The following is a 15,905-nucleotide window of genomic DNA, read 5'->3' as shown; positions in this document are numbered from 1 at the left end:
TAAACTGCAATGCCAAGTAACCAGACACACTCAATATGTAGCAGACACATGAAGAATGGACACTTGGGCAAGTTACCAGAAAGCTGACAGCACCCATCATCTAACCACATCATCGAATGAGGCACTCTGCAGAAGAGGAGGAGAGCAAACCTGGGGGAAGACAATATCAAGAGAGATATGGCATTGCCTTGGAGCACCAACTACTCCACTGACTGAGAGAGCTTCTGCCACCATTGAGGTCTCTCACACCGCTGGCAGTGGCTGTCGGTCCATGTGCTCGCTCTCTCTCTTTCCTCAGCCTCCATCTTACCCACAGGTGCAGCCTCTCGTACGCAGCTGGCATCAGCTTCCCATCTCTGCTGCCAGCCTCACCTGATTTTTCAGCAATGATGTACAGCAAAATCCCAAAATTTTGGAGCCCTCCCACAAGATCACGAGAGAGGCATATTTTAACCAGAAATCACAACTCTCACAGTCACTTGGCGAGAGTTGGCATGTTTCCATTGGAAACTATGAAATTGTCCTTATATGAAAAAGCTATACCATCGTGCCTAATATTGACGTCTGGGGAACAGCTGTATACTTCCCTCTTGTCTGCAAAACAACTGTTCACCACTACCCTCTGCTTTCTGTCCCTCAGCCAATTTTATATCAATGCAGCTTCTGCACCTTTAATCTGATGAGCTTGCATTTTGCTAACAAGTCTTTTATGTAGTTCCTTATCAAATATCAGTTCCTCTAAATGACTATTTATATACTCAAAGCCCAGCACCTTGGACCTATCGATTCATCACTGGCTGCTCTGCTTTGGACTCTCTGCGGCATATTCTAATTACCTCTCCAGAAAATTGTGACATAAATTTGCCACTGGAGAATAGGGCAGCACAACAGTCTAACTTACTGCATTCGTAATCGATATCACTGTTGTTGCAAATTCCGAGCCAATACAAACATAAGATTATGCAATATGGATAACAAACTACAAATCACTACCAGCAGTACATGACTGATATGAAACTGGATGGCAGCAACTCAAAGTACAATGACATGAACAAAAGTGAACCGAGTATCATAATCATATGGAATAGAGTCCTGGTACTAACTGATTTAATGCTCAGACGAAAGGCTGCAGAGTGCCCAAAAGAGATACTGTTCCTGAATTGCATAGAGACTGGTTAGAACGGTACAGAAGACTAAAAGCAGAAATCCCATAGAATGGGGGCTGGGGGTGGGGAGGAAAGAAGGGAGGTAAGGTGATGAGGCAAAAGGGAGGTTCAGATCACACTAGTAGATGGAATGATTTGGCAAAGCAAATTATCCAATTGGCATTTAGTCTCCACAATACGGAGGAGACACACTCATAAAAAGGAATAATGCTCAGTCTTACAGCATGTGTCCTGGGGCCTCAGCATACACGAAGTCCAAAAATGTAAGCTATAGGAATTCTGTAACACTGAAGCTCCAGGCACGAAGGGCAAGATTTATTGGGGTAGTTTCCAGAATTTTAAGGGTATGTGTTCAAGGTTTTTTTGTGTTTGTTATGTTAGAAACTTTATTTTCAGCACTCTGCTCTGCTTATTGGCAAAGCACAACAGTAATTGCAAACATGCAAGAAAATATCAGGTATTGCTAGGTGGAGCACGTTGGTAATTGTTTGCTGATTCTTCATTGGTCAGTTTTCTATGCATGCAGTAATATTTGAGGCAAACAACATCATTCAGTTAGTAGTGATCTGCTGCCTTATTATGAAGAGGAAGTTAGTTTAGATCAAGAAAATGTGAAAGGATAAGTCATAATCCTTGTCTGTGCCACACTTTGAAGCAACAAGACATTAAGGTGGGGGGTGGGGAGAGGAGCCCACCTCACTCTCCTGTCCCTCTCCCCTGCAGCAGCTCATGCTGCTCTGCCTGGCCTCATCTCTTCCTCACATTCATCCTGCAGATCAATGAGGACCCGTAGCAAGATATCGATGACATTTCTATTGGTGACTCCTATGAGGTGCCCAATAAGGTAGACTAACACAGCACTCACTCTACTTTGAGGTGAAGGCCTCAGAGAATTTCTGGAATAAATGTTGATAGAGTGTTGGTAAAGTCTTGACAAACAGAAAGTTTCTCGGTGTTTCAAAAGTCCTCTTCAATCCTCCAGCAGAGAGTGAACAGTAAAAGGTAATTAAAGCCTTTAGGTACCGTTCTAAATCCACTGCAATGGTTTGTTTATTCCCAATCAGCTGGTCGCTGTTAGGAGAGGTCGTTAGGTCAGGCACTATCCTCCAAAATTCCATTCAGCCACCTTAATGAGCACCAGTGAGCGATTAAAGTGGCAATTGGACCAATGACAATTCTCCGGGAAGTCGTTCCTATCACAAGCTTTAACTCCTTTACCAAGCAGGCACAAAGGTAGTAGCTGGTGACGGAGTGCAGCTCGAGACAGAGAGTGAGCTGGGAATTTGGTAATTGTGGGGAATTCGGTACAGTGAGGGAGGAGGTGCTGCTGTCATCTTCTACAAAAACAGGAGCGATCTGAGAAAGGGAGCCGGAGACCAGCAGCAAGACGAGAGAGCAGGGGCTGGAAGCATTAATTAGCTGAGAAGGCAGGTGTGTCCTTAGTGAGTTTTAAGTTGTTTTTTCTTCTAGATGGAGGCAGTAGTTTAACTGGTATAAGTATTGCATTAAATTTACAGCTAGAGTGGTGGATTAGAAAAGAACAGGCCAGTGAGCGAGCAGAACTGGAGTGACGGATAGTGTGTGGGTTCAGAGCTGACTGACAGCATTCTAAAGATAATCAAGTGTGACATTATTAGGAAGCAGGTAAGTGATTGGTTAGTGAGGATTTTTTCTACTTTTAAACTTTCTTTCTCTCTTTTCTGTCCTGAAACTCAGGTATTAGCAAGGTTTATAAGTAGTAGCAATGATTATTAGTCATAGCAAAGTTTATTATTTAATAGATAGGTGAATGGCAGGACTGCTTTGACCTCTGGAGTGCACATACTGTGCTATGTGGGAGCTCCAGGACACTTCCTGAGTCCTGGATAATCATATGCGCAGGAAGTGTCGTCAGTTGCAGCAGCTTGAGCTTCGGGTTTTGGAACTTCAGCAACAGCTGGTAGCACTGTGGCACATCCATTAGGTTGAGAGCTTTGTGGATAGCACTTTTATAGATGTGCTCACCCTGGAGCTTGAGAGTATGCAGGGAGAAAGGGAACAGGTGATCGCCAGGTAGCCATGAAGAAACAGGCAGGAAGTACAGGAATGCCCTGATTGTGTCTCACTCTCCAGCTAGGATTCAGTTCTGAATACTGAGAAAAGTGATGGTTCATCTGGGGAGTGCAGCGAGAGTCAAGTACATGGCACCATGGCTGGCTCAGCTACACAGGGGAGCACAAAGAAGACTGGAAGAGCAATTATGGTCAGTGATTCAATAGTTAGGGGAATAGGCAGGTGTTTCTATGGGCACAAACATGAGTTGGGCGACAATGTGTTGCCTCCCTGGTGCCAGAGCCAAGGATGTCACTGAACTGCTGCAGAGCACCCTGAGGGGGGACGGTGAACAGCCAGCGGCCGTGGTCCACATTGGTACCAACGACATAGGTAGGAAGAGGGATGTGGTCCTGCAGTCAGATTTTAGGGAGCTGGGAAAGAAACTAGCAAGCAGCTCCTCAAAAATAATAATGTCCAAATTACTCCCGATATTATGCACAGTGAGTATGGAAATAAGAGGATCGAGCAGATGAATGTGTGGCTGGAAAGATGGTTCAGGAGGGAATGCTTTAGATTCCTGGCACACTGGGAGCAGTTCTGGAGAAGATGGGACCTGTAAAGGTCAGAAGGATTGCACCTGAACAAATCTGGGACGAATTCCTTGCAGGGTGATTTGTTAGTGCTATTGGGGAGTTTTTAAACTAAAATTAAAACAGAAAGTGCTGGAAATACACAGATCTGGCAGCATCTATGGAGAGAGAAACAGAGTTAACGTTTTAGGTCTTTCATCAGAACATTAACTAACTTGGCAGGAGTGTGGGAGTGTATTATGTAATTTTCAACCCAGTTAAGAGAAGTCCTTCCACACTTTACACAGTGTCTTGTATTATAAATCCCTGCATAGTCGAAGTGTTTCTTATTATGATTGCCCCTGTTTGTACAGAAGTGAAATATATCCCTTTTATACAGAGCAGACTTGAGATTACAAGATTTCCCAGCTTGGTGCAAATAGCAATAAAGCAGCAGGATTTCAATCTCACCAGTCCTGAGGTTCATTTTGTCCGAAAGTGGAAACTGGAAAAACAAGTAAAATGCGACCAATTCCCACCTCCATTTAAATCCCATGTAAATCGATATCCTCCTCCCCCAAAATAAAATCCCACCAGGATCAGCTTCCCCTCCAATAAAAATAATAAAGGGGGTGAAATTGCTTCTCCCGGCGCTGCAGATTTCCATGGATTTCCGGGACAGACACTCACTGATATCATTGAAGACCCCGCCCACCTCAAACACTGTCTGTCCCGCAAAATCCCATTAAAATCAGCCTCTCCCCGTGCCACCATAAAATCCCACTGGGATCAGCTTCCATGCCACCTCCACCCTGGCATCACTTGCATTAACTCGGAGGTCCAGCCCCAAAAGGCTGATGTGCTGTGAGCCGCGGGCAGTGAGCAGGAGGAGGGGGAAATGCCCCGGAATCAGCACCGATTCTCCAGCACCGTCCGCGGCTCAGCCCACACCCACTCTGTGGGCATTGGGGGAGGGGGGAGACTGAGGAGCCCCCACCCCACACACACACACACACACTAAGAAACAAACAGAAACTAGTGACAAATGCTGTCAACCTTCCTCATTCAAACAGTGAATGCAGTTAAACTTTGTGACTATTTCTCACATGGTTGGAAACAGGACAGCGATTAAAGAAATCAATCAGACACTTACCAAGACAGCAGGAGCAGGAAAGTGAGGAGAAGGATCCAGGTCTGGTCGGACAGAGCGCCCCGGATCAGCCCCAGACTCTCTGGGAAAAGGACAGTCATCCTGAGAGAAGTCAGAGAGCGACTGGGAGCCTGACCTGGGCCTTTGGTGTATTTAAAGGGAGTGTCAGTCACAAAGCAGGGAGGGAGAGGGCGGGATGTTCACTTCTTACATAAAACCTTGAGAGGAAATGAGTGACTGGCTGGTATCTGGTATCTGCGTTTTGTAATGAGGTATTGAAATATTGTGTGTGAACAAGGTCCTTTTAATCTACCTATTTGTGCCCCACTTTTATCAAATTAAAAAAAACAAAAGTTTCCCATTTTTAGAAATGCACAAGTAATAAAACTCAAATTACACAAGAGAAAAGAAACATAATAAATTTAAATAATAATACTATTCCCGATGTTAACTGCACTGTTCAGTGCCTGTGGTGCCCAGCGGCCATGGAAGGCCTCAACCGTATTGATGGACATGATGTGTTCCTACAAGACTGTGGAAGAGAGTCAGGCAGACAGAGTGCCCACTCCCCACTGGCCATGTCCAACATGGACTGTGGATGGCCACCTTGGTCAGGCCCACGAGCAGGTCCTCTGACATACCCACCCCTCCCAGAACCCCACACCAAATAGCCAAAGATCAGGAATGTGCGAGACTGAATTGCAGCCAGAAATTGAGGAGCAGCCCCTTCAAATAGTGGACAAGGTGCAACCGCCTCATACACTCGAATCAAGAATTTGTCCTCAAGATATTGTTCCCACCCCTGGGCTGGGTCTAAACTAAAGCAACTTATTTCAACAGGAAATGGGCACTTTTCACATGTGAGTCATGCATAATTCATTGCATCACCAGTTTCTTCTGATTGCATAACTGCTTTAACAATGAAGTAAAAGATAAAGCTTACATTTATACAGCACCTTATCATGACCACAGGACATCCCAAAGCACTTTCCAGGCAAAGAAGTATTTTAGAAGTGGAGTCACATTTGAAATGTAGGAAAACGCAGCAGCTCGTTTGTACACAGCAAAGTCACACAAACAGCAATGTGATAATGACCAAATCATCTGTTTTGTAGTGATGTTGGTTGAGGGATAAATATTGATCAGGAAAACTCCTTGCTATTCTTTGAATAACACCAAAGGATCCATTGTGTTCATCTGAAAAGCAGACATGGCTTCAGTTTAATGTTTCATTTGAAAGACGGCACCTCCGACTGGGCAGCATTCCCTCACTGCAATTGTTAGCCCAGATATTGTGCAGAAAGGGCTGCATTAAACACTAAGCAAATACCTCAATTGGGTTTCAAACATTTAACAGCAATGTCATTACTAATAGGACATACTGTAATAATCTTAGCTGTTATTGGCACCTGGTAATTCACTCTGAGACACCTGGTACTCCTGTAGACAGTGACACTCTTTAATATAAGGTGTTTGTTTAGTTTGGATAGTCGGAGGATGGCATTCATCCGCCAGCTGCCTGCATTTACACTATTAAAAAGCCAGCTCCCATCCACTCACAGTGCAATGGTATATGGTTTTTTTGTGGATCTCCAGTATCCCTCCCTTTTATAATGGGAAGTGTGGGTTTCCCAAGCTTGAATCCAAATTTGTTGGATCCCATTAGTTACACAAAGAGAGACGAAGTCCGACTGTAGCTTTAAGAAACTTTATTGCAGTACTTCTTGGTTACATCATCAGCAAAGCAAACAACAACAACACCTGGGCTCTTCTCTCCTCTCCTTTTCTCTCCCTTGTCTTCTCCTGCCTGAGCAGGGAAAACAAGCCTTTCCTTATAGTTCTTCATGCACATCAGTGACACCCCCTTTATGTTCCCAATTGGTTTAGGGCCTTATTGGGGTACTGCCTTGTCACCCTCTCCTCAAGCAGTTTCTTATTCCCCTTTCTCCTTGGAACGTTGGGCTGATTGTTGTCCAATAGGCTACTCTTTGGCAGGCTGCAGCTGTCCTGTTAGTTTTTAGCTTGTTAGTCAACTTCTACTGATAAGCTGTCTGTGCAGCCCTGAAACTATGAAGTCAATTCTGATAAGCTGTCTGTGCAGCTCCGAGGTTAGTTTGTTAGTAATACATGATTGATTAATTATTTCATCTTAAATGTCCCCATCTTATTCTGTTCTCACAAAATTGTAGTAGGAAGAAAAATAACAGGGGAGAGTGGTACATGAAGTTGCTGTGGTCTGTTTAAATGCCAGGACCACTGCATATAACATACACTGTTGAGTCTGTGGAAGTTATGACTTTGAATCTTTTGCGTGAATGCAACGTGCGAGTGAGAGCCGAAAATGGACCTAATCCCTTGTACATTTCCCTGATCTTAAGATACATCTGATTTATTTGCCAATCTAATTAGAATAGGCCCAAATATAAAACTGGGCATTAAATCAGTATAAACAATCGGAAACCCACACCATATATTCCTTCTTTCAGTATGAAAATTAAAGTTTCAATTCATTCAACCACTGTTCATATACATCAGGTACACATGTTTAAGAATCTGCAATCAAAGCAGCTTTTCCATTTTAATATGACTTATGGAATAAAAATGCATTAAAAGAAACAGAAAATAAAGAACAGCTCACAGTGAGGATAAAGGTTCTTTTTTTTTTAATTCATTCATGGGTGTGGGCGTCGCTGGCTAGGTCAGCATTTATTGCCCATCCCCAATTGCCCTTGAGAAGGTGGTGGTGAGCTTACTTCTTGAACTGTTGCAGTCCTTGTGGGGTAGGTACACCCACAGTGCTGTTAGGAAGGGAGTTCCAAGATATCTGAACTGCTCAAAAAAGTGCAGTAAAAGATTAGTAAATGACTGATTCCTGTTGCACCTGAAAATCCAGTTGTAATTTGAAGAGAGCATCTGAGCATAGTGCAATTACAGAAAACGTGCTGATTAGACTTTGTACCTTGGGTGTTTTATGGGCAGAGATGCATTCTGGCGGAGGGATCGATAGATGGCTGTAAAAGATATAGGAGACTTGAACATATTGTAGTCATGTACGTAATTTACACACCAAAAATTCGGTGATATTTTAAGCCACGTAATTGGCTTGTGCCCAGGTTGTGTGTGTCTCTGGACACAGTAACTGAGGACGTTCAAGGCCAGTTAGTTTAGTGTCCCAAAGGTAAGAGTGAAGAACAGGAAAGGCCAGTGTGTTGAATGCATTTTGGTTTCAGAGTTAATTCCAAATTAAAGAAGCCACTTTAAGAAAGTAAAGGAAGCAACAGAAAACATGCAATTCTTGGGGTCTTAACACAAACAGGTTTCTAATTACCACTAAAAGTGGGCATGCCAAAGGAGCAGCAGTCTAGGCAGAATGTCTCTCTGCATTTCTCACGCTGTTCTGTTCAAATCTCATTCTGGCCTCACCCCTCCCTATCTGAAACATTCTCCACCCCAACAATCCCTCTTATCCTCTCCCCACATTCTTGATTGCCTATAGTGACACCATTAATCCTGGCCAGAATGTAAATGATTCCCTTGTCAATCACACCTGGTGACTACGGAGCTGTATGTTTTGATTTTACATGCATAATTAGTATTGTGTGACTATCCACCACTCACTGCATGTTGCTGGAGAAATCACCCTGCTGTTAATGGGAGACATTGCTGAGTTCTGTGTGCTGCTGCAGTTCATAGAGACTCTTTTTAAGTGGACTCTGAGTAAATTGACTTTGCTACAAAATAGACTACCGTAACTCCGATCCACATCCAACTCACTTCCTGACAGTGGTGTCAGCAGACACTCCACACATTTTCACATTCTTTGTTTCTCTGCCTCTGGCCTCTTGTGTATCAACATCTGCCCACACAACACCCCCACCCACCTCTGGCTCCCCCATCGGCTGTCAAGCCTGCAACTACCTAGATCCCACTCCCTGGAATTTCCATGCAAGTACCTCTGCCTCTCCACTTTTTTCTCCCATTTTATGACCATCTACCTCCTTGATTAAATGTTTGGTCGCCCACCAAATCTGTTCTCCTTTGACTCGCTGTCCTGTTTTCCTTACACACCTGTAAAAGGGCCTTTTGGACACTTTTCTATATTTACAAGTTTTTGAGAGTGTATGAAGACCCTCAGAAAACATGTGAAATAAAGTGAGAAGACCTAATTAAAATTATTTGTAGCTTGAAGAGATTGAACAGTTTATTACATTTTGGGAAAGTCAGTCAGGAGGTTTTGTTACCGAATAAATTGTTTTCATGTTGGTTGGTATGCACGGCACTTTTGTTTTATATTTACAGATTTAAGATAGAGAAAAATAATGGAGCGAGGAGAGGAATTAAATGTGTAAAATTTAATATATAAATATCTTTCAGTTATACTATATATTTAATTGTTCATCAATGGATTTAGAGTGACATTGCATGAATTGGTCATTTTCATTTAATATCTGGAGACCATAGCATCAATAAAGAGAAAAGGATTACGCATGGGAAAAAGAATATGGAAGACTGGGTGAATTCATTTGGAAAATAACATTCATAAGATATATGGGGATGGACAAGAGGGTAACACATTAGAGAGGAGAAACAGGTACACAGAGGACTGGGAGTGGCAAATAACACTAGAAGAATAATTCAGAAATGGGAGGGATTAGACAGTGAGCAAATGCAAGACAGGCTAAGATGGTTTGGATTGCATGTACAACTCCCAAAGTGTGGTAAGTAAGGTTGGTGAGCTGCAGGCACAAGTTGCCACATCGGACTATGATATAGTGGTAATAACAGACCTGGCTCAAAGCAGGAGAGGACTGGGAACTCAATATTCCTGACTACAATGTAGTCAGGAACGTTAGGGAAGGAAAAAATGGAGGGGTGGCAGTATTTACTAGAATGGTACCAGAGATGAGGGTCTTCAGTTAGTTGGAGAAACTAGAGAAGCTAGGGTTGTTCTCTTTAGAGCAGAGAATGTTAAGGAGATTTGATAGTGGTGTTTGACATCATGAACAGTTTGGATAGAACAAATAATGAGAAACTATTCCAGTGGAAGAGTCAGTAACCAGAATTATTTATTTATTTATTTTAAATACAGCAAGAGGTGGTAAGGTGGTTGAGTAAAGAGACAACTGTGAAGAGTTGAGTCCTTGGGCTCAAGGAGTGCAGAAGGTCTAACTGTGATTCAATGAAAAGCTTGCGCGCTGCAACAGTTGGCCAGGCTTTTATAGCACTCAGGAATTCAAACCAACCTGTCCAGTCACCAGAAGGCAGCGAGGGGTTAGGCTGATCAATTTTTGGAGCTCCGGCCCATGATTCAAGGAAGTTTGAGACACCAACGGGTACTAGGACTGTTGTGGGTTAGTGAGTCATGGTTAACTGACTGGTTTATGGATGACAACCTCCATTCTAGTAGCCATTGGGATCTGCACTTGGGGGAATTGAAATAGTCGAGTCAGATCTTCATTGGAATTCGAGCAACCAAGTCAACAGTCAGCATTCAAACAGAATTTTACTGAAGCTTTAGGGCTGTGAAAATATAAAGAGTTAATTTATTGAAATTAGGAAACAACTAAAACAGGTTGTATTCATTACTAATTTTGTTGGCCCTGGGAATCAGGAGATCCAGCTTTACAGTGTCACTTGTGGTTGTAAAGCTGGGAAATTAGAGACTATAGACCACCACAGGATTGAGGGTGCAACCACATCGTGGCAATGGTGCAATCAACAGTTGAGTTCAAAGTAATTCCTATCCATAGTGTAGATGTATCTCATCTGTCATTTCTATACATGTCAAACTACACCATTCTTTAAGAGCTAAGAAACAACTGTTTGTGTACCTGACTAAAGCTCCAGATTGTGACTGCTGATTTGGTTGCCTGAACCCGACTTCTCCACCCAAGGTCTTAAAATAAAGCCTTGAAGTCTCGTCGTGTCTTGTAGACATTCCCACTCCTAAACTATACTGTGTCACCTCCATTGCTTAATCTATAGGTACTATTGGCATTAAAACTTTTAAATCCCCTTTTGAAAGTTTCTATTGAATCTTTGGTGCTAATAATTATTGCCAAAAGAACCAGATGGGAGATGCAGAGAAATTTATTTATGCAGCGACTTATGATTTGGAATGCAATGCCTGAAAAGGTGGTGGAAGCAGATTCAATAGTAACTTTCAAAAGAGAATTGGATAATTACTTGAAAAGGAAAAATTTGCAGGACTATGGTGGGCAAAGAGCAGGGGAGGGGGACTAATTGGATAGTTCTATCAAAGATCCAGCACAGGTAAGATGAGCTGAATGGCCTCCTTCTGTGCTTTATAAAATTCCATGAAATAAACACTAAACATTCCACAATTACACTCCTTAGTTCTGCACAGGAACTGATGTCAACAATATAACTGAGACAGGTATATGGAGCTGGTTCAGACCTCTTCTGTTTCAGGTGGCTTTGAGAAGTCAGGCTGTCTTTCAGAAGACAGACCCGTGCCTATTGCAGCATTGCTAGCCTCCATTTGCACTATTTAGGCAGGAGTCAGCTACATCTTGGGACTGCTGAAACACTGCTCATGTGCGGAACAGGTGAAGTACAGGAAATTACTGGCTGAGTTCAGTAGTCCCCAAATCAGTTGCTTCTCTATTTCCAGTGGAGACAGGAACTAGAAACACAGTGTACAAAAAACAGACAGTTAGGAACTATGTGGTCATGTCACAGAGCATTTGAAGCCAAACCTTGGAACTCAGCAGTATGAAAAATCTCAAAGTCACACAGGAGCAGTACTGACTAATCCTCCTTATAAAAGGTCAAGAGTTCAGTTAATCCTTTCTGTTTCTCTCCTGTTCAAGACCTTAAAGTCTCAATAGTTCTCAAAGTCAATGAAACATTTCTACAATATTCTACTACTGGCTTACTATACACGTAATGATGAAATTTAGACTCACCTTCTATAAACGGTACTCATGGTATTCAGACCAAATGATCATTGTCATGAAGCTTGAAACAGTAAGTTGCTCTGTAATAGCAGAGAATATCCCCCTCATCTGTGGCATAAAATTTGCACAGGAGTTGCTTTGATATCTGGTGTGTTGAATATAGACGTAAACAGTAACCAGACTATTATATTCACTAATAATGATTCTCAAACTTTTTTAGTTGAAGGGCCCTTTTCAAATGGATTAGTAATTACAGACCCCCTCCCCTCCCCCTCCAAATCTAACTTACAATGCTATAAACTCTTGAACTTTACTTTCAGAAATGTAAATGTGAAGTGTCCTATTGAAGGAATTTGCATGAAGTTTTGCTAGGCTGTCTGAAATAGTGAACATTGATACGATTGGTGATGTGAAACCTTTTATCTTGCCTTCAGTTGAAAGGTCACCCTCCAGGTTCAGTTGAATAATTCACCACACGATACCTTCCTGAAGTGGGATTAGGCTCGGTAGCTCCGGTTAAGAACACCAGTACTGTTTCAGGTGTAACCCTCCACTGCTGCCTATCCACTGTTATACTCCAAAAAAAACCAGTTATTGAATGATAAAACTGGAGTCAATCTTTACTATCTTACATTTATTCAGATTATAAATATATAACTCCTTACTCAAACCTTTCACTCACCTCCATAGGTGGTTCCTTATATGTGCTCAAGTAAGACCCCAATTAACAACCTCCACCTGCATATAATTAACACAATTAATGTACAATTAACATCCATTGCACAGCTGCTGAGTGTTTCAGGTTTTTTTTATCTCCCCCTCTGCTGTTTGCCAGTCTGTCTGTGCTGGAATATCACTGACACGCTGCCTGATGTGTGAAAGTTCTCCCATCGGGACTCCGCCAGTTATTGGGACCGTGGCTTCAGTCTGGGTCTGGTCACAGGTCCAGCTGCTGAACAAAGATCAGCTTGATTGTTATTCCAGGCTGCTGGACAAGGCTGATGTGGTGGCTCCTTCCCACCCTCCCCCAGCTCCTGACCCCCGAATCCATTTCCAACGTGTCTGACGCCTCTCGTCTCCTCTCTCAGGATTCTCAGTCAGTTTGAGGACCCGTTAATCTGGTTACACGTCCGTTTCCAGAGCTACCTCGGCCCCAGTGCCAGCCCAGTGATCGCTGTATCTGTGCGAGTGCACCAGGCCCAGGCCTGACATCAAACTCCCTGGTGCACGGACTCTCCGCAATGCTGCACCATCACAGCAATGGATCCCATTCATATTATTTCACAGACCCCCTGGAAAGTCTCTACAAATCCCAGTCTGAGAACCACTACAGTAATGTACTCTGCTCCACAGAAACCTGCACAGACCTTGTCAACGAAATTCAAGTCCGTCACCTTTCTTGTATCCATTACATGGAGGCAGTGCAAAATAAACCCGGGTAGAATGGTGAAAATTCACCACTTTATAACCCAGGCATTTCAGAAGTTGGTAGATACCCTCTTCATTTAATCCTCAGGACAAAATCTGCATCTAATCTGCATGTTGGAAAGAGGACCTTTCAAGGATGTTCTCAAAGGTCTTTTATTTATGCGTAGATTATTACTAAAGAAACAGTGTCCAACCATGTCTATCCCAACATGTTTATTTGTATTGGCAGCTCTAATTAGCAACAGATAATATAATAGACTACGCTTAAATTCTAAGTGCTCTAACGGCTTTTATGCTGCTTTGCCAGTTTTGTGTGAGTGATGCTGTATCGATCTCCCAGTGTCCTGTATTGTTTCCCCAGCCCACTCCCATGCAGCAAATCATTTTATACTTCACACTCTATGGAAGTGGTTAAGCCATTGTTAATCCTCAAGTCCTGGGTCTCTGCTTCTGCAGAAGCAAGGGGTCTGAAAGTCTAGGCCTTCCACCTGCCAGTCTGCCCCAGCCCTCACCACATCCCAAATATTAGTGATAGGATCACTTGAATAATCACTTGAACACCTGTACCAGTTTCAGCATTCCTCAGGTGCTAGTCTCTGACGGGTGCCAGAGCTGCACCTTGCCACTTCTTTCCTGAGAGTTCAGGTCACTCCAGTGAATGCTGTACAATTTTTTTTTTAAATCCTTCATTTTGCAATTGCTGCTTTCATAAAATTAATAAAGTAATTCTTTGGGCCCCATTTCTGCAGGATGCAATCCTGGTGTGGAAGGCACCTGCATCAAGCGGGCACGTGATGCATAGGGGCCAACAGAGGCAGAATCAGTAGGATTTCTGGTAAGTAATTTTTTCCCCATTTTAATAAAAGGTGGAAGTCGGGGGTGGGGGTTGGGGGTGGAATACAGCAGAAACAGGTGCCACTATAAACTTCAGCCTGTCCCCTTGACTTACACATTAGAAGCAGATAAGGTCCAAGTATTTGGCCTCTTCATATTTACCCCAGATATCAGTTCAACTAAACAATTGATTAATGCCTAAAAAAAATCTCTTCATTCCCTTATCAGAAATACACATTGCACTGTATCTAAGAGCACATGCAAGCTATTACTTAATGTAATTATTCCTTGAAGACTTTAACCTTCAAAACCAGATAACCATATTGGTATTGTTGAATCAATTGATGACCATCTTAAATCTCCAAGCAACTGGTAACTATTGCAGATATTTTAAGTTAGTAGGCAGTTACTCAGACTTCTTGTGTTTGTGTTCACTAGGCATTTCTCTGTATTACAAATTGCTACTCCTTCCCAACCACTTTATTTTACACATAAAAATATCAGTGTTGCCATTACAAAATTCAGCTGTCCCCTTGACTTACACATTAGAAGCAGATAAGGTCAAAGAAGTTGGCCTCTTCATATTTACCCCAGATATCTCAGTTCCGTCCTATACATCAGTTAATATCAGCCAAAGTTTTCTCATTTGCAATAAGTTTAAGAGATTCATTAGCCAAGCTGTCCAATGAATTATGATCTGTGTTACTCTGGGCACTCCAGTGATAAAGCATTGGCAGTGCCAGTCATGGGGCATGGGTAAAACTCTGGTTTGCACATGCCCACCCTCCTGGGTGAGTTCTCCAGCCCTTGGCTGTTTCCCTAACTGCAAGCTGCAGTTGGTGTAACTTGGACTTCTTGCTTTACACCTCAACCCCCTCCCTCACCCCAATAACTGCTGCTTACCCAGCCATAGTAGCCCCAGGAGGAAGACACTGATGAAGAAGCACCATCACTTGATCTGGCACTCGCAGCCATCAGCTCAGATACTGGCACCGCGCAAACTTTAAAGGCTGCAATAGAGTTGGGTTCTGCATGTGGTGAGTCACCAGGCATGAATGGGCTGCAGCAAGAACAGAGGAAAATAATAACTGATGTGCCAGCTCACCAGAGGGCAAGGTCACAAACAAGTTCTGTTACAGGGGAGTCAGATGAGGACTTTGATGGGACAGCATACAGGAGAACGCTGATAAACATTTACACCAAGGTGCTTGGTGCATTGGCAGGCCCGCCAGACAGCCTTCTGTCACTATCAAGGAGCATGGAGGGGTCCGGCTCCAACTTGGCACAAGGCAGCGGGCAGAGCTTGGAGCCATCCTTTCCAGGGTGCAAGTGGTGGCCAACTCCATGGCAGCACTTGTGAATCCAGCTGTGATACAGCAGCTTTCCCTGCAGCGTGAGCGGAAGCCACCTAATATCTCAGTGCTGAAGCTCAGATGAGGTCATGAGATCCATGTTTGCTGCCATGCAGGCTCAGACTGTTGCCATCATGGCAGTGGATCTCAGTGCTCAAAGGGGAGTGCAGGTTCTCACAGCAGTCCAGCAATCTGTCCTCCAACAGATTAATAGGATTGCTGAGGTGCTGCCATGTGGGAGTAGCAGTGGCTCCCTGGAGCACAAACTTGCTGCCCTCTCTCCGGATGGCTGCAGTCCTGCTCCCACCACTGCCATTCTGTCAGTGCTCTTGCTGTTGTCTCTCAGACAGCCAACCAGGTCAGACTGCAGCTGCCATGTTGAGATAGTGCAGTCCGAAGCTGGGCCTTCAATGTCCAGAGCTGGTCGAGGGAAACCTGCAAGGCCATCTGAA

General features: G+C 43.4%; 1 protein-coding gene across 2 annotated transcripts in view; it reads right to left on the bottom strand.

Annotated features, from left to right (window-relative positions):
- Positions 1–5,086, bottom strand: part of LOC137383266 (cytochrome P450 3A21-like) — a 79,767-nt gene extending 74,681 nt beyond the window's left edge. For both annotated transcript variants that reach the window (XR_010977371.1, XM_068055806.1), the window contains exon 1: positions 4,923–5,086. Coding sequence is in view for 1 of the 2 variants with exons in the window: in XM_068055806.1 (XP_067911907.1) it covers positions 4,923–5,020 (98 nt within the window). In the remaining variant the exon portion in view is untranslated. The remainder of the gene's footprint in view (positions 1–4,922) is intronic.
- Between the last annotated feature and the right edge of the window lie 10,819 nt (positions 5,087–15,905).

The sequence above is a fragment of the Heterodontus francisci genome, chromosome 24 (assembly GCF_036365525.1).
Source record: "Heterodontus francisci isolate sHetFra1 chromosome 24, sHetFra1.hap1, whole genome shotgun sequence".
Classification (NCBI taxonomy): domain Eukaryota; kingdom Metazoa; phylum Chordata; class Chondrichthyes; order Heterodontiformes; family Heterodontidae; genus Heterodontus; species Heterodontus francisci.
The sequence above is the reverse complement of the archived record's forward strand: the minus strand, read 5'-3'. Positions and strand labels throughout refer to the sequence as shown.